Here is a 23865-nt window from a genome sequence, read left to right as displayed (position 1 = left end):
GATGTGGAAACCAGAATCGAGAAACAACATAAATCTGGGTGGGCAACACCGATACTTTCAGTAGGAGTATTTTTGCACAACCCTTCGAAGTTTACGTCAAAGGGGAAAATGACAACCACTCTCCCAATTAGATGTCAGAATTGTCCCCGAGGCAGAGCTGCTTAAAATAAATTTGCCATTTTTGTTCTATGCAGAGCTGTTGGCGCAGCCGTGAATTTAGAAACACAAGTTGAACTGGTTTTAATTTGGCTACACTGTTCCAAAAATAATGCCTTTTTGTTTCACGAGTGTTTCGGGTAAATGATTAAACAGTGGATATTCTTGCTCTAATTCTCCTCTTCCCCTCAAGACTCGATCAACCAGTTCTCCCATCTTGAGCGTCGTTGGGAGTTGGGGAGCAAGGAAAGGAAAGGGTGGATCTTACCAATTTTGCATAATGTTGCAAAGTGGGGGAGGGCCTGCCGAAAGTGATGAAACGTGTTTCTCTGTTTGTTTGGTTGCTACCTGTTGCTCAGGATGCTACCGAGTCTCCTGTGGTTTGCTGAGAGTTACTCTCACTTGCCTGAGTCAGAAGCCTGTTAACTTAGCTCCTGCTCTGGAGACTGTGTGTCTAATCCGGGCCTGCGTTCCCAGTGGCAGTATTCATGCTGTCGGACTGTTGGTACCAGCGAAGCGTCATGCTATCAGTGTGTCAGTGCTGAGGGAGCACCACCTTGGTCACAGGTCAGTGCTGATGATTTGAAAATGAAGGTGGAAACTTTTTCAACTGGATCGGGAGCCAGTGCAGCTCATGGGGCGATCAGATAGAGTATGTAGCAGGCAAGTTTAGGTAATTGGTTAATCCATTACTTAGCTTTGCAGTGATTGGTAATTGGCTGTTTGCTTCATTTAAACATGTCATTAAACTCTTAGATTTGTAAGGTGATGATACTTATGGAACTTTGGTTTTGATTATAAAAGTTGTGGGTGTGGGGATAGCTGGGTGAATAGACACAGTGAGAAATTAATGGAAGCTGTCAAGAGAAGGGAAACGCCCATTCTGAGTCTAATGCTGACTTCTAAGCTTCAGGTATTATAGTTTGGGCGCACCCTTGTTAATTGGACTGTCTTAAATCCTTGTGTTTTGAGGCTGCACAGACATGCTTGAATGTTGATCTCTTCCCAAGTAAAACAGCTGTTTCACCTTACTGCTGTTCTTGTCTGTCTGTCACTTACGAATGCAAGTAAAACCCTTGCAGAAACGACTGTGTGCAGTTTGCGAAGTGGTCATGCCATCTGTGGGACATAAGCTGCTTCTCTGCTCAGGTGCATAACCTGTGGTTTAAGAATGCGGCCTGTTTTGCCGCATTGAGGGCAATTATCGATGGTAAGGCTGGCACTTGTCCACCAATGAGGCCCAAATTCATGAGAGTTAATTACATCGGGCTCTCAAAGAAAATTTGTACAAGCCAGCTTAGTTGTAGAGGGTTCATGTGTGGGTTGGGTGAGCAGAAATGTATAAGATTCTGCTTTGAATTATCATTGAATGGCAACTGCACCCCTTGGTCGAGAATAGTACTTGAGTCTGGCTGTGAGGCCTCCTTTGAACAAAGAGTCTGCTCCTGCTTGCTGACCCGACCCCGGTAGTCAGGTGAATTGCAGAGGCTGTCTGGCAAGGTATACTGATGTGATGTTGTCTCACGGGAGAGCAGTACTAGTGTGCTGTCTATTCTGAGCAAGGCCTTGGTGACTGAAGGTTAATGAAGGCATTAATCTCTGAAGCCTCCATTAATTCAATCAGGGGAATCCATTTGGTCTGAGCAGATGCCATCAGCCTGCATTCCATTAGTATAATTTAGTTCAGGGTACTGTGGCTGTCTCCTGATAGCACAGAACGATCGTCTGCTCTCTAAGTACGTTAGTGGCTGCAGTGTTGGTGGGGCCTGTGTAAAGTTGGGTGTCACCTTAATACCACCTGGGCTGCCATGTAAAACCTGATCATGTATGCGCTGTGCCAGAATGCAGTGCCAAAGCAAAGTTACAAGCCTGCCAGGGAGGATTGATAAGAATATTGCAACACGCGCAGCTTCCTCTGACAGTCTAACTCGATACCACTTTAATTTATTTCCTTCCTTGTCCCATGTAGACAGGAAAAACAAGTTTCAAAGTCAAAAACTTGTGTGAGAGTTACCAGATCCTGTTAGCTGGATAGTTTTGGGAGGCTGTCATCAGTATTGCCAGCACATGTTCAGAAGAATTTGGCACAAGTTCACATTTTTTCAGTCAGAATTCTGTGCCAGTGCCCAAGCCAGATGGTGAAGCGGAATTACCATGTTAATTTTGTCCTTGAGTTTCCTTCAAATCCTAGCACAAGATGTGTTGTCGCCTTGGCACTGTGGTTTGATTTCTTCCATTTCTAGTCTGCGCTGAGATACTTGGCTTTGGCTGTTGAGGAGGGAGATGATAACCAGGCAGGATTTCTACTTTTCCCTCTAGGAGCTTCACCCCTCACTAGGGTATTCTGCCACCATTTGCCAGTCTAGCCCCTCTCAGATGGAAAATAATCCTGTAAATTGGATGTTGGATAAGTTCATGAGTCCTGGGTAGGTGAGCACTTTGGAGGGAGTGATCATAACTCGGTTACATTTAGTTTAGTGGTGGAAAGGGATAGGTACATGCCACAGGGTAAGAGTTATAGATGGGGGGAGGGCAATTATAATGCGATTAGGCAAGACTTTGGATGCGTAGAATGGGGTAGCAAAATGCAGGGGATGCAGACAATGGAAATGTGGAGCTGGTTTAAGGAACAGATACTGCATGTCCCTGATGGGTATGTCCCTGTCAAGCAGGCAGGATGTGATAAGGTAAGGGAACTGTGGTTTACTAAAGAAATTGTATCTCTTGTCAAGCGGAAGGAGGAGGCTTGTGTGAAGTTGAGATGAGATGGTTCAGATGAGGCGATGGAGAGTTACAGTTTAGCTAGGAAGGATTTAAAGAGAGAGTTACGAGGAGCAAGGCGAGGACATGAGCAGTCTTTAGCATGTAGAATAAGGGGGAATCCTAAAGCTTTCTATAGGTATGTGAGAAATAAAAGGATGACTAGGGTAGGAGTAGGGCCAGTCAAAGACAGAAGTGGAAATCTGTGTGTGGACCCTGTAGAGATCAGAGGGGTGCTAAATGAATATTTCTCATCTGTTTTCACTCAAAGAAAGGAGAAAAATGAGATATGGCATATTTAGACTAGAAAGGATTGAGGTTAGTAAGGAAGAGGTGTTATCAGTTCGAAAAGGAGTGAAAGTAGACAAGTCCCCGAGGCTGGATGAGATTTAGCAGAGGATTCTCTGGGAAGCTAGGGAGGAGATGTTGGAGCCTTTGGCCTTGATCTCTGAGTTGTCATTGTCTACAGGTTTAGTAGAGGACTGGAAGATGACAAATGTTGTTCAAGCAGGGCGGTAGAGATGACCCAGGTAATTATAGACCAGTGAGCCTTCCGTCTGTTGTAGGAAACGTTTTGGGAAGGATTTATCACCTCGCAAGCAACAATTCGATTGCAGGTGGTCAACATGGCTTTGTCAAGGGCAGGTCATGTCTCACAAACATCATTGAATTTGTTGAGAGGTGACCAAGCATGTGGATGAGGGTAGGGCAGTTGACGTGGTGTACATAGACTTCAGGAAAGCCTTTGATAAGGTTATTGGAGAAAATGCCAAGGCATAGGGCTGAGGGTGATTTAGCAGTTTGGATTAGAAACTGGCTTTCTGTAAGAAAGCAACAAGTTGTGGTTAATGGAAAATATTCAGCCTGGAGTTCACTTACTAGTGGTGTGCCACAAAGATCTGTTTTGGGACCACTGCTGTTTGTCATTTTTGTAAATGACTTGGACACAGGCATGGATGGATGGGTTAGTAAGTTTGCAGATGACACTAAAGTCAGTGGAGTGGTGGACAATATGGAAGACTCTTGCAGGAGGACTTGGATAAACTGCAGAATTGGGCTGAGAGGTGGCAAATGGAGTTCAATGCAGATAAATGTGGTGTGATTCACTTTGGTAAGAATAACAGGAAGGCAGTGTACTGGGTCAGTGGAAAGACTCTTGGTAGTGTAGATGTGCAGAGGGATCTTGGAGTCCATGTACATAGATCCCTTAAAGTTGCCACCCAGGTTGACAGTGCTGTTAAGAAAGCAATAGGTGTGTTAGGTTTTATTGGTAGAGTTACTGAGTTCTGGAGCTGTAATGTTATGCTGCAACTATACAGAACACGAGTGCGGCCGCACTTGGAATAATGTATACAGTTGTGGTCGCCCCATTACAGGAAGGATGTGGAAGCATTGGAACAGGTGCAGAGGAGATTTACCAGGATGTTGCCTGGTCTGGAGGGAAGCTTTTATGAGGAAACGCTGAGAGACTTGGGTCTGCTCTCATTGGAGAGAAGAAGGCCAAGAGGGGATTTGATAGAGACATCCAAGATGATCAGAGGATTAGATAGGGTGGACAGTGAAAGTCTTTTTCCTAGGAGGATGACGTCGACTTGTACAAGGAGGCATAACTGCAAATTGAGGGGGTGATAGATTTAAGACAAATGTCAGAGGCAGGTTATTTACTTAGAGACTGTAAAGGGCGTGGAATGCCCTGCCTTCCAATTCAGCCACATCAGGGACATTTAAACAATCCTTGGATAAGCACATGGATGATTATGATATAGGGGGATGGGCTTAGATTAGTTTACAGGTCAGCGCAAACAGGGTCGAAGGACCTGTTCTGCGCTGTATTGTTCTATATAAAATAGAGGTGTAATTGCGATATTCCAACCCATTGAGTCTGCTCCACCATTGTTACTGATCTCGTTGTAATCTTAATTCTCGTTGTAATCTTAACTGGAGGATGGCAAATGTTGTTCAAGCAGAGCGGTAGAGATTCTGCATCCCTGACAACCTACACTCCCTTGTTTATGAAGAATCTGCCTATCTCTGCCTGAAACAAAGATAATACCATCTTGTCTTTCACCATCATTTCACAATGAGAATTCCACATGCATGAGCAAAAAAAAGCTTATTTTCTATCATAAATGGACCATCCCCTTAGTTTTAGACCGTGATCCCTGCATCTAGATTCTCCCAGAAGAGGAAACTTTCTCTGTGCATCTGCCCTGTCAAGTCCCTTTGGGATCTTAAATGTATCATTCAAGTTTCCTCTCGTGTCTGACGCTGTTATTAAAACCCTATTTGGATTGCAGCAATCTCCTCCTTTTTCTGTCCTCTCCCTACTCTAAACTTGAATTGTTTCCTCACTATTTCTCTCCTTCTGAAGTGACTCTTCCCTCACTATCCCTGTTTCATTGTAAGGCTTGCCTCAGCTCCGGCAATATTGCACAATGAAGATTGAAAGCCTAAATATTTTGATCGCTGCTGGACCTCAATCGCTCCCTAAACCTCTTCCCAGCAAATTAAAGGCTCTAAATAGATGCAGTGTGTTAATCCCAAGTATCCTGAATTAAATTGGATTCGATTTCGCACACTTGCCAGCCAAGTGAAAGCAAGAGCATTGTCATTGTTGTGGGCTGAGGTGGGACTGCAACAACTCAAATTCAGACAGCTCAGCATCACCACCTCCATGGCACTTGGGAGTAGCTTCTAAATGAGCCCTCATCCCTTGAATTCATTTTATAAAACGCATAGTAAGTAAATTCTGCAATCTTTTCAGTCTAGGGTGCAGGAATGTGGCTTCCTGAGAAGCGAATCCTCCAACATAAGCAGGAGTAGGCTATCTGGCCCATTGACACTTGTTCTGCCATTTCAGTAAGATCATGGCTGATCTTTTCATGTACTCCACTCCACTCAACGCGTGGAGTCATAACCCTGACTTCCTTTACTGCTCAAAAATCTAATCTGTCTTTGCCTTAAAAACATTTAACAAGGTAACCTCAACTGCTTCACTGGGCAGGGAATTTCCCACATTCACAGCCTTTTGGGTGAAGAAGTTCCTCCTCAATTCAGTCCTAAGTCTGCTCCCTGTTATTTTGAGGCTATGCCCGATAGTTCCAGTTTCACCCACCAGTGGAAACAACCTCCTTCCAGCTTATGTATTCCCTTCATAATTTTATGTTTCGATAAGATTCCCCCTCTTATGCTTCTAAAGTCCAATGAGTATAGTCACAGTCTGCTCAATCTCTCCTCATTAGGCAACCCTCTTAACTCCAGAATCAACCCATTGAACCTCCTATGCACAACCCCCCGCCCCCCCCCCCCCCCCCCCCCCCCCCCAACCTAGTGCCAGTACATCCCTTCTCCAGTAAGGAGGCTGAAACTGTACACAGTACTCCAGATGTGGCCTCACCAGCACCCTATACAGCTGCAGCATAACCTCCCTGTTTTTAAATGTCATCCCTCTAACAGTGAAGGACAATATTCCATTTTTAACCTTTTCAGTCTAGGGTGTGGGAGTGTGCCTTCCTGAGAAATGTTGATTGTTAGCGACTGGAGCTAGAGAATACCTTGTGGTGATTTTGTTTCAACGTAATTGCTTTAATGTGTGAATGGAATTGTTTGCTGTCAGTGAGGTGAGACTGATGTTTTTGAGGGACAGTTGTGGAGGGTGGGAGGAAATAAGTGTGACATTGACAGGAAGTGGCTGCTATACACATGCTTTTTATAGCGCGGAGTCTGGCATTGTTGATTCTGAAGTCCTTTCATTTCACACCTAGAAGATTCCATCAATTTCCCACCCACTCATTGCCCACAACAACCTTTCTTAAAAACTTTTTACTTTATTGTGGATTCATTTATTCCTTAATGCGTCAGTTCAGTTCTTTTCTGATGAATCTTGTAAACAAGAATGATGTTTGGCTGGCATAAGGCTAGAATAGAGAGAGTGCAGGGTGAGAGACGGACCATTGGTATCTATCACCTTCCTGGCTCTGGTGAAAATTGCTCCCCCCAGATGCCAGGAGGTGCTTCGGGCATCTCAGCCACCAGGGCAGTTGTTGTCTACACTGCCAAGTGCCTTTCGAGGTGTTGTGGGCATTGATGAGAAGCTGGAGGATGAATTGCTCCCAGTGCAGTGGCTGGCTGACTCTGTGTGCATGAGCATGTTTGGTTATCGTAAAGTCATAGAGATGTACAACGTGGAAACAGACCCTTCACTCTAACTCGTCCATGCCTACCATATATACTAAATTAATCTAGTCTAGGCACATATCTCTCTCAACCCTTTCTATTCCTGAACCCAAACAGATGCCTTCTAAATGTTGTGATTGGACCAGCCTCCTCCACTTCCTTTGGCAGCTCTTTCCATGCACCCACCACCCTTTGCGTGAAAACGTTGCCTCTCTGATCCCTTCTAAATATTTCCCCTCTCGCCGTTAATCTATGCCCTCTAGCTTTGGACTCTCCTGTCTTGGGGAAAACCGAACTTGTCTGTTCACCCTATCCATACCCCTCATGATTTTAAAAATCTCTTTAAGGTCATCCCTCAGGCTCCAACACTCCAGGAAAAATAATCCCAGCTTGTTCAGCCTCTCCCTATAGCATCCTTGTAAATCTTTTCTTCATTTTTTCAAGCTTACCGACATCCTCCTTCTAGCAGGGAGAGCAGATCTGAGTGCAGTGTTCCGAAAATGTCCTAACTAATGTCCTGAACAGGCACACCGTGGCATTCCAACTCGTGCTTATGAGCCCTAATCTCTTGTCAGGGAACCTATTTTTTTTTATTTGTTAGTAGAATGTGGTCATTGCTTGCTATGCCACTGTGTATTTCACTAGTAAATTGCTCTGGAGAACATGGTAGTGAGCTGCCTTCTTGAATTCTGCAGTCCATGTGATATGGGGACGCCTGTGGTGTGCTGGCAGGGAGTTCCTGGGTTTTGAACACTGGCTGCTTACTATTGTTTCAAGTCAGAATGGTATGGGGTTTGGATGTGGTTCCTGTTCATCTGCTGTCCTTGCCCTTCCAGTGACCAAGAGAATGTGGGTTTGAAAAATGATGTCGAAGGAGCTTTGGTGTATTGTAGCAGAGCATCTTGTACATGGTACACAACACCTGCTGTCTGTGGTAGTGGAGGGAGCAAATGCTGATCAAGCAGTCTGCTGCATCCTGGATGGTGTTGAACATCTTGTGTTGTTGGACCTGCTCTCATCCAAGCAAGAGGGTGGCATTCCTTCATTCCTAACTGTTTCTTGTAGGTAAGTAGGCAGGCCATAGCAAGACAGGAGGTGAGTTACTCGTTTACAGAATTGCCAACTTCTGTCCTGCCCTTGTAGCTGCAGGGTACATTCTGAAGACGTTATCCTTGTCTGGTGCTTAATGTCATCGGCAGGAAAGGAGGGGAGCCTCAAATTCAGGGTCTGTGATTCACATACCACTTCTCTTTGTGTTCTTCCAACTGATATGTACTGACAATTTACTTTGTTTTTCTCCTTTTGTAGGGCTGACTTACAGGAGAGTGCCATCTTCAGAGGTACGTGAGTGATAAATGCACCCTGTTGGATGCAGTTATATAAATTTATTTATTACTTTGTTTCTGCTAGAAAATGAAGTCTACATTGAAGGTGAACTTTGCATAAAGCTGATCATCTTTAATTAACCATAGTTCTCTCCTGCGATGTGAATGATGGCTGTGGGAAGCGTTTACTGCCATAACAAGCAGCTCGTGTGGTCACACGTTACCTTTGGCGATCACAGCCAGAGACACCATGGGGCTTGTGCTTAGCCCTGTACTGCTGAATTAAATTACAGAACCATTCACATCAGCTGGAGGAGTGTTCGGAAAGAGCCCTGAGCTGCCACCTCACTGCACTCCGGCAGTGAGAAAGCCGATGAGAGACCCAGTGATGAGGGGGAAGCTGGTGAGGTGGTAAGCAGGGAGCAAGGCTGGCGCGGGCGTGCGAGGAGAAAAGCAGCATCATCTGGTATACCCTTTCCAGTTTGGTGATGCATTCAAAGGCACTGTCGTAATCTACAGGAGCGTTGGCAAGAGGTGCCCCAAAGCAAGGTGGTAGCAAGCGTTTGGCAGTTTCCGGACTTGGCCGGAATGCACTTGTTTGAGGCTGAGAACTCTTGTATCCTCGTGGTGCTGGGAGGCTGTAATCGTTACATGACATGTTTACGTGGAAATGTAGATGTCAGAGTTACAATATGACGTGTCAGAGAAGTTGACAGGAAGTAAAGTTGCAAGCATTTATTCATTTGACATAATGGATGGGCAAAATTAGAGGTGTATTTTTAGTAGTCTTAAAAGCGAACTCAGCTTAGTCTGGTTAGGCTGTAGGGAATGGAGCTGGGAGGAGGAGTAGTGTCTATTGTAGTTGGCCATCTTGATATTGACGATATCCACTTCCAATGGCCATTTCTCTGCCCTGAATATGTCAGTTTCTCATTCTCCCTTGGGATGCACCTATTCAATTGAGAGACTTCAACCTTGTACCCCTGTCTATTATCAATGTACATGACACTTTATTCATGGGGCGTGGATCCAACTGTTAATGCCAAATCTATTGAATAAATGAGTTCCTGGTGGGATTTGAACCTGTGTGCTTGATTTGGACTTGGAGCATTAGCCTGAGCTCTGCAAAACTGGTCCAGGGCATCACTCAAGTGTTATAGAGTCGTAGAGATGTACAGCGCAGAAACACCTTTTGGTCCAACTCGTCCATGCTGACCAGATATTCTAACCTAATCTTTTTGCCAGCATTGGGCCCATAGCCCTCTAAACCCTTCCTATTCATGTCCCCATCCAGATGCCTTTTAAATGCTGCAATTGTACCAGCCTCCACCACTTCCTCTGGCAGCTCATTCCATGCACGCACCACCCTCTGCATGAAAAAGTTGCCCCTTAGGTCCCCTCTCACCTTCGACCTATGCCCTCTAGCTTTGGACTCCCCCCACCCTGGGGAAAAGGCTTTCACTATTTACCCAATCCATGCACTCCACCCCCATGATTTTATAAACTTCCATAAGGTCACCCCTCAGCCTCTGACACTCGGGGAAAATAGCCCCAGCCTCTTTAGCCTTCTGGTAGTGATTGGAGTTTCTCAACCTTTTTATCCCCAGCATTAAATCCCTCCCCAGTACTCAGGAAGTAGCCGTAACTGAGCTCCCAGCAATTGACTAACCCGTGGTGGAGTAGAGTTCCTGACTGGGTGTGGGAGGGGATAGTTTCAGAGTTGAGCACAGCATCATTATACAGTGCCTTTCATTTTATCTTCAGTGAAGCGTAGGAGAGATTTTAATGAGTCAGTGAGAGTGATGATACTGTGGCTTTAAGAGGTATATTTTGTTTTGGGTTTTTAAAACTAAGAAAGGTTGAGACGGAGAAGCCAATGAAGTAAACAGTTTTTGAGGCCTTGGTTTTTTTTTAAAAGTTGGAACAATAGAAGCAGCCTGTGTGTGTGTGGTCAAGCCAGGATTTTTAGTTGTAGTTTTTCAGTAGCAGCTGCTAGGTTTGGAGGTTGCAGGATATCTCTCCCTGCTGCTGTCTCTCACTCGGTTTTCTCTTGATGTTTTCTTCCTCTTGGATTGGAGAATTACCTGTGAGACAATCTATTTTACTGAATTTGCCTTTGCCAAGGGTGTGTTTGTGGCATGTTACTATTATTGGAACAGTTATTGTTTCATAGTAAAATAATCTATTATTCTGTTAAGTTTTCCAAATTGTTCATTTTGTATTTTAACTATAGTTGATGAGTAAAGAGTGTTTTGCTACAAGCCTGGTAGTTTGACCAATCGAATTGCATTCGGAAAGCAACACCTGGCACTTGCCTATGAAATAAGAAAAGATTACACTCTAGACTATCTTATATTTTTGGGGGGGGGGGGGGGGAGGGGAGGGGAGGAGTTGTTCTGCTCTATAACACGAGAGCGAAGGTTTGAGAAGATTTGTAGCTCATGTTGAGATTCTGGATGTAGGTTTGCTCACTGAGCTGGAAGGTTCATTTCCAGACATTTTGTCACCCTACTAGATAACATTTTCAGTGGGCCTCCAGGTGAAGCACTACTGATGAAAATTCTTGCTTTCTATTTATATAAATCTATTTATCTATAAATAGAAAGCAGGAACTATCAACAGTGCTTTGCCCGGAGGCCCACTGAAGTTGTTACCTAGTAGGGTGACGAAACGTCTGGAAATGAACCTTCCAGCTCAGTGAGCGAACCTACATCCACAAGAGAGAGAATTTGAGGGTGTAACCACTGAAGGCTTCATTTGTGAAAACTTACTTTCTGTGGTGCAACATAAATCACTTGCATTGGGCTGACAGCATTGCCTTCAACTTGAATGGCTTTCTTGTTGGCAGATGGCAGCAGCCTCTTCGTATGGCACACAGTTGAAGAAGATAGGCCACCGGCGAGTGGACTCCACTGGGGAGACTACGTATAAAAAGGTGGGTGTCTGTCCCTGAGATTATATATTTGCCTCTTTCCCACCTCCAGAGCTTGTGGGTGTTGGCAGTCCTGTTCCACGTGTGTTGTGGCTGGTTGGCAGCTTGTTCAAGTGGCTGTGCCTTTGTGTGTTTGAGAGAGGGAGATGATGGTCCAAACATTTATACCACACGAGTGCCTTTCCTCGTGATACTCAACCTGAAGCTGCTTGGTGGCTATCACTGTCGACCATCTTGTCATTGACAATATCCACTTCCCATCTGTGCCCAGATAAGGGATTAAGTTTGGCGAACTGGCTGCTCATGATGGGCTGAATAACTGTCTCTGGGAGCAGATCACAGCACTGGGAAAGGACAGAGGTGTCTTGCAGCAAATCCTGCACACTTCAATGACACACCTTTCTGCGTTTTTCCCGAGTGGATCACAGCACGAGAGAGGGAAGAAAAGAAAAAATCGCTCACCTTGTTTAAACGCACGTTGGGTTGAGGAGCCGATTTTCTTCTCGTTTCTGGACTCGGTGCAATTTCCTACTTCTTGCTTCTGATCTTGTACGTGTGTTTTTTTTCCACTGCAGACGACCTCCTCTGCCCTCCGAGGTGCCATTCAGTTGGGGATCACGCACACAGTTGGGAGTCTCAGCACTAAGCCTGAGCGTGATGTCCTCATGCAGGACTTCTACGTGGTGGAGAGCATTTTCTTCCCAAGGTGAGGGATTCAACAGACCTGGTTAGTGTGACGATGATGCTCCTTTAACAAGGTTACGGTGTCCTTGGTGTTTGTTTTCAGAGGGGTCATAAGCGGTACAGACTCGAAGTCTAAGTTGAGAGTTTTAGGGCCAATTTGATTATAGTTAACATAGCACATACTGCCTCAGGCAAAAGGCTTTTAAGTTTTTTTTAAAAAGATCTTGTACTGTGAAAGGGGAGTGGCCAGTTCTCTCAGCTCAGCTTTACTCTGGTTTGGTTTGGTTTTAGCACAGTAGTGGAAAAGACTGCTGGACCCAAAGAAGCAGATCCATGCTGATCTATGTCTGACTTCTCTCCTGTAAGACCCCATGTTTGATTTTTACCTTTTGTGCCAAGGGGTGTTTATGGGCATTGTCTCAAGTATTTGGAACAGCGTCATTAAGTTGGGATGATCTGTTGGGTTTTCAGATGGGTTGATATCCTGTATTCTGTTTTCTTTTGTGTGCCATTCCGTAATCTTGTAAATAAATTCTGTCTTGTTTAAAGCTAAATGGGTTGGTCAGCTGCATCACTCCTGGAGTATGTGCGTTACACCTGCTGAAAACAACTAGCAAAGTTAGGGCCACTTTCTTGAAATGTTTTGAGCATGTCTGGCCTGTGGTGGAGGGTTGTTTTTCAGACTGGAGGCTTGTGACTAGTGGAGTGCCACAAGGATCCGTGCTGGGTCCTCCACTTTTTGTCATTTTTATATAAATGAATTGGATGCAAGCATAAGAGGTATGGTTAGTAAGTTTGCAGATTACATCAAAACTGGAGGTGTAGTGGACAGCGAAGAGGGTTACCTCAGATTACAACAGGATCTTGGTCAATTGGGCCAATGGGCTGAGAAGAGGCAGATGGAGTTTAATTCAGATAAATGCGAGGTGCTGCATTTTGGGAAAGCAACTCTTAGCAGGACTTATCCACTTTAATGGTAAGGTCCTAGGGAGCGTTGCTGAAGAAAGAGACCTTGGAGTGCAGGTTCATAGCTCCATGAAAATGACATTGCAGGTAGATATGATAGTGAAGAAGGCGTTTGGTATGCTTTCCTTTATTGGTCAGAGTATTGAGTACAGTAGTTGGGAGGTCATGTTGCGGCTGTAGAGGTCATTGGTTAGGCCATTGTTGGAATATTGCGTGCAATTCTGGTCTCCTTCCTATCGAAAAGATGTTGTGAAACTTGAAAGGGTTCAGAAAAGTTTTACAAGGATGTTGCCAGGGTTGGAGGGTTTGAGCTACAGGGAGAGGCTGAACAGGTTGGGGCTGTTTTCCCTGGAGCGTCGGAGGCTGAGGGGTGACCTTATAGAGGTTAATAAAATCATGAGGGGCATGGAGAGGGTAAACAGTCTTTTCCCTGGGATCCAGAACTAGAGGGGCATAGGTTTGGGGTGAGGGGGGAAAGATATAAAAGAGACCTAAGGGGCACCCTTTTCACACAGAGGGTGGTACGTGTATGGAATGAGCTACCAGAGGAAGTGGTGGAGGCTGGTACAATTGCAACATTTAAAACTCATCTGGATGGGTATGTGAATAGGAAGAGTTTGGAGAGAGATGGGCTGGGTGCTGGCGGGTGGGACTGGATTGGGTCGGGATATCTTGGCTAGCTCCTCCGGATCCTGTGTGATCTAACACTTACTCACCATTTCTACCATGTGGACCCTTGTTGAACTTCTCTGCCTTCATCAATCTTCGTTAGTTCTTCAAAAAAATACTAATTCAAGTTGGTGAGACATGGGTTTCCCAAATACACACAGCCATGCCGACAATCTCTCTAATCAGAGTTGAGTGTGTGGTGCCGACTATCCTTAATCAGACCGTGCCTTTTCAAATGCATGCGAGTCCTGTCCCTCAGAATCCCTTCCAACAACTTACCCAGTATTGACGTAAGGCTCACTGGTTTGTGATTGCCTGATTTTTCCTTACGACCTTCTTTAAATAGTGGCACCACATTAGCCAACATGGCAACTCACCCGTGGCTATCAATGAAACAAAGATCGCAGCAAGGGTCCCAGAAATCTTTTCCCTAGCTTTCCACCACAAAGGTCTGATCAGGTCCCAGTGATTAATCTACTTTTATGCATTTTAGGACCCGCAGCCCTGCCTCTTCTGTAATATGAATTCTTTTTAAGGCCCCTCTATGGCTGAGGGGTGTCGCAATGGCTCAGACATTAGCACTGCTGCCTCACAGCGCCGGGGACCTGGGTTCGATTCCAGCCTCAGGCAACTGTTTATGTGGAGTTTGCACATTCTCCTTGTGTCTGTGCGGTTTCCTCCCACAGTCCAAAGATGTGCAGGTTGGGTGAGTTGGCCATACTACATTGCCCATAATGTTCAGGGGTGTGTAGGTTGGGTACATTAGGTATGGGCAATAAGGTAGGGGAATGCGCCTGAGTGAGATGCTCTTCGGAGTGATGGGTTGGACTTGTTGGGCTGAATGGCCTGTTTCCACACTGTAGGGATTCTATGGTTCTATCACTATTTATTTCCTGAAGTTCCCTAGTTCTCCACGTCTTTCTCTACAGTAAGTACTGACGCAATATATTCATTCAGGATCTCACCCAGTTCCTGCGTTTCATGTTGGCCTTTAAGGGGCCCTATTCTCTCTCTAGTTACTCTTTTTTGCCCTTAATGTAGTTATAGAATCCCTTTCGATTCTTGCTAACCCTATCTCACGTCATCTTTTTGCCCTCCTGGTTTCCCTTTAAAATATACTCTTACTGCCTTAAGACTCTTCTCGGGATTCACTCAATCCTAATTGTCTAAAACTGACATATGCATCCTTTTCCAGACCCTCAATTTCTCTAGTCATCCAGCATTCCCGACACCTACCAGCCTTTCCCTTCACACTAACAATCTGTGAACTCTTGTTATCTTGTTCTTTAAAGGCCGCACACTTGCCAACCATTCCTATACTGATAAATCACCTCACCCAATCAACTTTTGAAAGCTTCTGTCTAATACCGACAAAATTGGCCATACTCCAATTTAGAAATTTGTTTAGTTCTATAACCGTTCCAAAACTCTTTTAAAACTAATAGAATTATGGTCACTGGCCCGAAAGTGCTCCCACACTGAGACCTCACTTGCTTGGCCTGCCTTATTTCCCAACACAAGATCAAGCATTGCTCCTTCTCTCGCAGGTGCTTCCACATATTCAATAAGAGTGTTTTGTGTACACACACAACAAATTCTTCCCCATTCAAGCCCTTCACACTAGGACAATCCCAGTCTATGTTTGGAAAATTAAACTTTGCCTTGTTGTTTTGGATCTTCAGCGAAGGAAGCAACTTGACACCAGCCCATCACTACGCCGATTTCAGGTTCAAAACCTATGCACCTGTGGCGTTCCGATATTTCCGGGAGCTGTTTGGAATTCGCCCTGATGACTATCTGGTAAGTGTCGGTGGTTAGTCTCCAAAGTAATGGAGGGGGGCGTGGTTGTCATTGAAGAGTTCATCGGCTGGTCATAGGGTGATGATTCTCTATTTAAAGAGACAGCTTCATGTTTGTGAGGGGCTTGGGAGATTGGCAATGAGACAGGGCAAGAATACAGGCAGCAGCGTTTTGGATGAGTGTTTTGGGTGGCTACGAATTTGCATGGGGTAGGGGGCTGTGTTGGTCAGTCAGGAGTGCTTTGGGATTTTCAAATCCTGAGGCTGGAAAGTGTAGTGGGTAGGTGAGGGCTCCAGAGGTATTGTTGGAGTTGAGTACCTTGACACTGCTATGATGGTGCGGTCTGAGGTTCTGACTATGTTCCTCAGCTTAAGGCAGTTAACAGGAGATGAGAAAACAAATCTGGCGGGAATACGATACAGGCAACAACAGTTGTAGGTCCTTGTGAACCACAGAAGAAGGGGTGTAAGGACTGACTAAGGGAGCTGGGATGTATTAGTCCATGACAACAAGCCAACCTATCCATTGAGTCCATCTATACTTCTGCCTTGGGAAGGCAGCCAGCGTAATCCCATCCTGGATGTCTTCCATTGGGCAGGAGATACAAAAGCTGAAACACACACGCTAACAGATTCAAGAGCACTTCTTCTCCACTGTTATTAGACTTCTGCACAGACCTCTCAAATTTTAAACTTAATGTTGATCTTGCTCTTCGTGTACCTGTTCTCCAATCGTAATGTTGTATTCATGCCTCGCCCTGTTCTATTACCCTAAAGCACTTTGTGTGATATGATCTGCCTGTACTGCATGCAAAACAAAGCATTTCACTGTATCGAGGTACGTGTGACCGTAATAAATCAAATCAAAGAAAGTGACTATCCTGCTCAGACTTTAGACAAGATCTGTCAATATAAGGTGGCACGGTGGCTCAGTGGTTAGCACTGCTGCCTCACAGCGCCAGGGTCCCAGGTTCAATTCCAGCCTCTGGTGACTGTCTGTGTGAAGCTTGCACATTCTACCTGTGTCTGTGTGTGGGTTCCCTCCGGGTGCTCCGGTTTCCTCCCTCAGTCCAAAGATGTGCAGGTCAGGTAAATCGGCCATGTTAAATTGCCCATAGTGTTAGGCGCATTAGTCAGAGGTGGGGTGGGTTGTTCTTTGGAGGGTTGGTGTGGACTGGTTGGGCCGAAGGGCCTGTTTCCACACTGTCGGTAATCTAATCTAATAAGACTGCGTTTTTGAGTAATATCATGGCTGGGTGAGCACTGCAGTCCATGCATGACAGGTGAGAGTCACACCTGACTGATTTGTGCCAAACTATGTTCCAACAAACAACAGGTAACAGGGCCATAATATTTCCTTGCGTTTTAATCTGGTAGGAATGCAGGAAACCTCCGAAACATTTTAGGTCTGCAAACCTCTTTGTGAATCTGCTCTTCTGGTGACTGCTAAACATCCTGGTCTCTGTACAGGTGCAGTGCCGTGTTAAAAATTGTAACTTGGAGGCTACTAAATGGTTACCAGAAATGCCGAGTTGCAGAGAGGTTTACAGACTGATTATGAACTGTGGCTGTGCTTCCCCTGGAACTTTCAATCTGTTTGAAGTTTAATGTTGGCGAAATGTCATGGCGTGGCTGTGCGTGGACAGAGGATTCTTGGTGACTGGTTTTGAGCTATGATCAGACACTCTGTAAATTGACGCTTTTCTTTCTCTCCTCTCCAACCCTTCAAACCCCCCCCAAATAAAAACAGTATTCTCTATGTAACGAACAACTGATTGAGTTGTCTAACCCCGGTGCTAGTGGCTCTGTCTTCTACGTATCTGCTGATGATGAATTTATCATCAAAACGGTTCAGCACAAGGAGGCGGAGTTTTTACAGAAGCTGTTACCTGGATATTACATGGTGAGTTCTGTTTGAAATGTTTTCTCCCTTCTTTTAGGCCTATTTAGCAGCTGCTGGAGCTCTGTCCCCTAACTATACCATGTGGACTCGCCACTACTCTTTAGAAGGCAATGGGCAACAGATGCCCACCTAGCCAGCGATGTCCAACTTCCATGGCTGCATCAAGAAATAAAAATTAGGGCGGCACGGTGGCTCAGTGCTTAGCACTGTCGCCTCTCAGCGCCAGGGACCCCTCTGACTGTGTAGTTTGCGAGTTGACACCCCCTGTATCTGTGTGGGCTTCCTCCAAGTGCTCCCACAGTCCAAAGATGTGCTGGTTAGGGTGGATTGGCCATGTTAAATTGCCCCATAGTATTCAGGGCTCTTTAGATTAGGTGGGTTCACCATGGGGAATGTAGGTTTATAGTGATAGGAAAGGGGGAGTTAGCTTGGATGAGATGCTCTTCAGCGCATTGCTGCAGACTGGATGGGCTGATTGGCCTGCTTCCACACTGAGAGGATTCTACGATCTCTCCATCCTCTCTCATCTTGGATTCTTCACACAGACTGCAAAGCCAACTATGATGTCTCAGGCTGTTTATACCCCTGTATTCCTGATGGGCTGAATCTGTGTATAGGGATCACCCCTGGGATACACTTTTAACTGGAAGGTATCTTAAATAGCTGTTCGACCATGAGGTGCATCACTGGAATGCTGGTTGATTGATGTCGATCACATTGAATTCATGAATGTTGTGTTAATTAAGGATAGGTACATGTGCATGCTATCGTTATGATCAAGTATACTGGGGAAAGGTTTAACATCCTGTTTCCACCTTGAAGAGGACTGGTCTATTGAGTAGGAAATAAAATTGCACTTGTGTTGCACTGAAAATTGGAAAAGGACACATTCTATTTCTTCCCCTCTGATCTCCCCCTCCCACTTTAAGACACTTCTTAAAATTGACTTGTTACCTGTCCTGATGTTCCTTGCGTGATCACATCAAATTCTGTCCAATAATCACTCCTTGGGGTGTTTTATAAAAATAGATGCTGCATATTGTTGTAAAGTGCTTTGCGGTATCATTTAGTTGCAAGTTTTTTTTTCAAAGAAAGATCTCTTGCTGTCTCTCTGTCTCTCCTGACAGAACTTGAACCAGAATCCTCGCACGCTGCTGCCCAAGTTCTTTGGGCTCTACTGCATCCAGTCAGGGGGCAACAACATCCGACTGGTGGTCATGAACAACCTGCTGCCCCGGGCATTGAAAATGCACCTGAAATACGACCTGAAAGGGTCAACGTACAAGCGCAGGGCTTCACAGAAAGAGCGCGAGAAGCCACGACCCACCTTCAAAGACCTTGACTTCATGCAGGATATCCCGGATGGCCTCTTCCTGGATACCGACATGTACAGTGCCTTGTATAAAACGATTCAGAGAGACTGTTTGGTTAGTACCATCACCCTTCGTTTGCTGCGGCAAAGGGCTCCGCACAGGCTGCACGTCGGTGTTGGGTTTCCCCGTCCGTCCCTTGCCGCCTTCCTTTTTAACGATGTCTGTACCCCCTCACCACTGGATGCCTCAGCTATGCTTTCGGTTGCTGCACTATTACGAGTCACGGAGCTTTTACAGAACCGGGGGAGGCTGTTCCTCTTATGTCTGCGCTGCGATTCACCTTGTGCTGTTCACCACCACAATCTCTTCTTCCCCCCCCCCCCCCCCCAATAACCCTGCATGTTCTTCCTTGCAAATGCTCCTCCACATGCTCCCTCGTGCATTCCATGTCCTGACTGTTCAAGTTTCTCCTCAACGTCAGCTTTGTTTGTTTGTTTGTTTTGCCAGTTTTTTTTTTAACCCCTAGCCTCACCAAAACCCAGTTCGAAACCATTGCAACTGTCCCTATCTAACCTGTCCTGATGTGGAGCACGCGCATCGAGCCCCTCCCCCTCTCAACTCTCTCTCCAGGGAACTTCTCCAACCTTGTGACCACCACTACCACCTAGCCTCTGTCTCTTTCCTCAGCGGAGTAGAATTTGACGCCAGAGGTCACGAGATCCAACACCATCACACAATTGACATTTGCTCCTTCATGGATTTCCAAACTTGCAATGTCAGGCCTGAGTCTGCTGCTTCAGCTCAACTGAAGAAAATGCTGTTTCATGCTAAATTACTGGCGGTTGAAGCCAGAATGAGTGTGACTCCAGAGGCTCAAGATGTGAGACAGCAGTCTGCTTAATTGCCGCCCTGATCATCTTCATGTTCCCTTCACCTTTAACGCACGGTGGCAGCAGTGTGTACCATCCACAGGATGCCCTGCAGCCACTTGCCAACACTCCCTTGACAGCATCTTCTACTAATATACCACCTTCTACCCTTTAAAGGAATGAGTGGCATGGTGGCTCAATGGTTAGCACCGCTACCCCTCAGCGCCAGAGATCAAGGTTCGATTCCAGCCTCTGGCAACGGTGTGTGCGGGTTTCCTTCGGGTGCTCCAGTTTACTCCCACAGTCCAAGGATGTACAAGTTAGGGTGGATTGGCTGTGCTAAATTCCCCCATCGTGTCCAGGGATGTGCAGGCTAGGTGAGTCAGCCATAGGAAATGCAGGATTGCAGGGTTTGGATGCAGTGTCCTTTGGAGGGTTGGTGTGGTTTCAATGGGTAAATGGCCTGCTTCCACGTGGTGGGTATTCCATGATTCTGTTCCAGTGGACCACTGAGATTGAGCTCCAATCGGGAATTGGACACACTTACCTTCCTGTCGTTGTGGCTTCGTGCTGCACAGTGGACATTGCTTACAAATTAATCAGCACCAGAATAGAGAAAAGCAATGATGTAAATTGAAAAGGAGTCCTCCTTGACTCCGGTCCTTGCTGTATCCCGTGTTTCTGCTTGTTGTGGAGAAAGTGTCGGGGATAAGATACTCAGCTGTTCAGTAAGATCACAGTGGATGTCCATTGCCTCCCCTGCCCTGTCCTTTAGTAACCTGTCAAGTGGTCAGAGGGTGGGGAAAAAAAAAACAAGATTGTTTCGATCACAAAACTTCCTTCTGACTCCTCCGTTGAGCCATTGACTTGAAGTGTTGACCCTCCGTCTTGAAAGCTTTCCACATGGGACATAGGTGTTCCTGATGTTCATTGCCCACCCCTGGCAGTAAGCTGCTGCCTTGAACCGCTGCCGTCCATTCCATGTAGGGACACCCACAGTGCTATTACAGAGGGAGAGTCACACAGCACGGAAACAGACCCTTCAGTCCAACCAGTCCATGCTGATCGCAGTCACAAATTAAACTGATCCCACCTGCCTGCTCCTGGTCCATAATCTTCCCTATTCACGGATTTGTTAAGTGTTGCAACTGTACCTGCATCCTCTGGCAGTTCATTCAAACCACTTTCTATGCAAAACAATTGCCCCTCATGTCTTTATTAAGTTATGGGATTTTGATTCAGCAACATTGAAGGAATGGTAACATTATTTCCAAGTTGGGATGGTGTGCGGTTTGCACTGGGTGACTTTGGTCTTGCTTTTACCCCTGTCGTCTCCAGAATATTTATCATTTTGACAGTCCGATCTGGTGAATCCGTTCCCTGTCTCTCTCTCTCTATATCTCTACCTCTCTCTCTCTCCCTCTCTCTCTCTCTCTCTCTCTCTCTCTCTCTCTCTCTCTCTCTCTCTCTCTCTCTCTCTCTCTCTCTCTCTCTCTCTATATCCCTATCTCTCTCTCTATATATATCTCTATCTGTCTCTCTCTCTCTATATATATCTCTATATCTCTCTATATATCTCTCTCTATATATATATATATCTCTCTCTATCTCTCTCTCTCTCTCTCTCACTGCTGTATTCCCAATGTAGGTGCTTCAGAGCTTCAAAATCATGGACTACAGCTTGCTGGTCGGGATCCACAACATGGATATCGCCAGCCGGGAGCGCGGGGCCGAAGGGCCCCAGGGTGGCACAGATGGCATCGGCCTGTCGGATGCCCGGAGACCGGCTGGCCAGCGGGCACTGTACTCAACGGCAGTGGAGGCCATCCAGGGCGAATCGAGGCTGGGGGGAACCGGCGAGACGGATGAACTGTGAGCTTGCGTCTCATGCCCCGTGGGTTTTGAGCGCGTGCGCGTGCTTGAATTTGGACAGAAGGCAGGGGGTAGGATTCAGCTTCAGGGCATTCGACTCGGGTGAAGTGAGCGAGTCTGAAGATCCCTAGTGCTGACCTTAGCCTCGCTGTCGTGGGGGAATCTCCACTCACCGATGATCTGGGAGATGCCATGACCGCCATTTTGGTACAGGCTAGGGATGGATGATGTCACATGAAGTCGTATTCGTCATTTGAAACGAAACACTACTGTGTGGGGGGTGCTTTCTGTGCACCTACTGGTTGCCAAGTTTTCTACGTTAAATCAATGTCCTCGCTGATCAAATCCCATTTGGCCCATCTCCCTCTAAACCCTTCTTATTCATGTACCTATCCAGTTGCCTTTTCAGTGTTGTAATTGTACCAGCTTCCACCACTTCCCCTGGCACCTCATTCCATACACTCACCAACCTCTAGAGAAAAAAGTTTTCCACTTAGGTGCCTTTTAAATCTTTCCTCTCTCACCATAAACCTATGCCCTCTAGTTTTGGGCACCCCACTCTTGGGGGGGAGGTGGGTGGTTGGGGGGGGGGGGGGGGGGCATGCGGGGGAGGGGGAGACCGTGGCTATTCACCCTGTCCATGACCCTCATGATTTTATAAAGGGTCAACCCCCAGCCTCCGTCACTCCATGGAAAATAGCCCCAGCCTATTCAGCTTCTCCCAGAAGCTCAAATCCTCCAATTCCTGCATCATCCTTGTAAATGTTTTCTGCACCCTTTCAAGTCAAACAATGTCTTTCCTATAGCAGGGAGACCAGAATTGAAGGCAGTATTCCATCCTGAGTATTTAAAAGGTACCAATGCTTCATGGGGTCCAGCACAGTGCTTGGCAGCAGACTAACTTGTTATTTGAATCAGAAGGATGATGCTGTTTGTTTTGTTTCAGGATGGGGGGAATCCCAGCTCGGAACTCCAAAGGCGAGCGTCTGATGTTGTACATTGGCGTCATAGACATCTTACAATCATACAGGTAAGTAGCTTTATAAGCTTCTGTCCTGGCTCTGCACAATTTCCAGTATTCATCACATTGGCTCCTGCTCTAATAACTCCTTGGATTTCAAATTCTCCTTGTGTTCAAATGGCTCCATGGCCCTTGCCCCCTCCCTATCTCTCTAACCTTCAGCCACTACACTCCCTCCCTATCTCTGTCACTTCCTCCAGCCCCTAGGCCCCCATCTCTGTATGTCCTCCAGCCCTTACACCCCCTCCCTATCTCTGTCACGACCTCTAAGCCCCTACAGCCCTACCTTATCACTGTCACCCCCCCAGCCCCTACACCCCTTCCCTATCTCTGTCACCTCTCCCTGTCCCAAACTCTCTTTGCCCACCCCATGCAGATTTTTGTCATCTCCCCTGATATATCCTGATGTATCTCCTTGTTCAATTTTGTTTGATGCTCCGTTGCAGCCCCTTTACTGGACTGGAGTGTGTGTAGACTGCAGTGTGAGCTGGATTTGGTGTTAAAGGAGTCGGTGATGCAGTAGTTGACTCCCAATGTGCCGTGTTGAAAGCCCTTGTCTGTGTGTTCTGTTCTGCTGTAACGTTGTCTCCCCCCACTGTTTTAGATTTATAAAGAAGCTGGAACACTCTTGGAAGGCCCTTGTACATGATGGGGTGAGTAGGAAGGACTGGTCCTGTCTCTAAAAGCAGAGGCTGCGCTGGTGCCTCTGACAGCTCTGTCATGGAATTGACTTCAGCGTGAATTTGAAATGTGATTCTTTTCGCTGAATGAAGCAAAATCTAGACTGCTGTGTCGAGAGGGGAGGGTGGCGATTTGACTCCCCGTGTCTGTGCTAGCCCTTTAGAAGAGCTGTTGAGTTAGTCCAACCTCCAGGCTCTTTCCCGGTCTGATTTCCTTTGTGGAAGTTCTTGTCTGATCTGGATCTGGTTTTTGCTCCCCCTTTCAGAGTGCGCTTTAGATTGCTTAATCTCAGAAAGATTACCCTCATTCTCTTGCCCAATTCTTCAGCCTCTGGTTGCTGACCCTCCAGCACTACTCCCATCAAAGCTGCAGGGCGGACATGCATTTCGACGGTGGGGGATATAGTCCAGCCTTAGAAGAGGAAGGGCTTTTGGCTACAAGGGGTGTTTGATCATACATTGTTGTCTGTGTCTTTTCCTGCAGGTAATCTGTCTCTCACTTTGTTTCAGGACACAGTATCCGTCCACAGGCCGGGTTTTTATGCCGAACGATTTCAGCGTTTCATGTGTGGCGTAGTCTTCAAGAAGATACCACGTAATTACCCATTTTCAGTTTTAATCCAATAAGCGGTTGAGCCTCCATGCTTCCTGTTGACACGTCTTCTCATTTGTATGCCCCTCAGTCCATACTGAGAAATGTAATTGTAGTGTAATTCTATCATCCTGCCACTGGAGGATCT

General features: G+C 46.1%; 1 protein-coding gene across 4 annotated transcripts in view; it reads left to right on the top strand.

Annotated features, from left to right (window-relative positions):
• Positions 1-23865, top strand: part of LOC140454026 (phosphatidylinositol 4-phosphate 5-kinase type-1 alpha-like) — a 53569-nt gene that overhangs the window by 10791 nt on the left and 18913 nt on the right. For 3 of the 4 annotated variants that reach the window (XM_072548971.1, XM_072548973.1, XM_072548970.1), the window contains 10 exons: positions 8401-8432; positions 11266-11352; positions 11925-12055; positions 15351-15468; positions 17218-17370; positions 18498-18797; positions 21201-21424; positions 22371-22454; positions 23050-23098; positions 23636-23720. In XM_072548971.1, coding sequence (XP_072405072.1) covers positions 8401-8432; positions 11266-11352; positions 11925-12055; positions 15351-15468; positions 17218-17370; positions 18498-18797; positions 21201-21424; positions 22371-22454; positions 23050-23098; positions 23636-23720 — 1263 coding nt within the window. Of the gene's footprint in view, positions 1-537; positions 724-8400; positions 8433-11265; positions 11353-11924; positions 12056-15350; positions 15469-17217; positions 17371-18497; positions 18798-21200; positions 21425-22370; positions 22455-23049; positions 23099-23635; positions 23721-23865 lie in introns of those variants that run through there. The other variant, XM_072548972.1, reaches the window with a different exon arrangement.

This window comes from Chiloscyllium punctatum, chromosome 28 (genome assembly GCF_047496795.1).
Source record: "Chiloscyllium punctatum isolate Juve2018m chromosome 28, sChiPun1.3, whole genome shotgun sequence".
NCBI classification, from domain to species: domain Eukaryota; kingdom Metazoa; phylum Chordata; class Chondrichthyes; order Orectolobiformes; family Hemiscylliidae; genus Chiloscyllium; species Chiloscyllium punctatum.
This window is presented reverse-complemented; position numbering and strand designations above follow the sequence as displayed.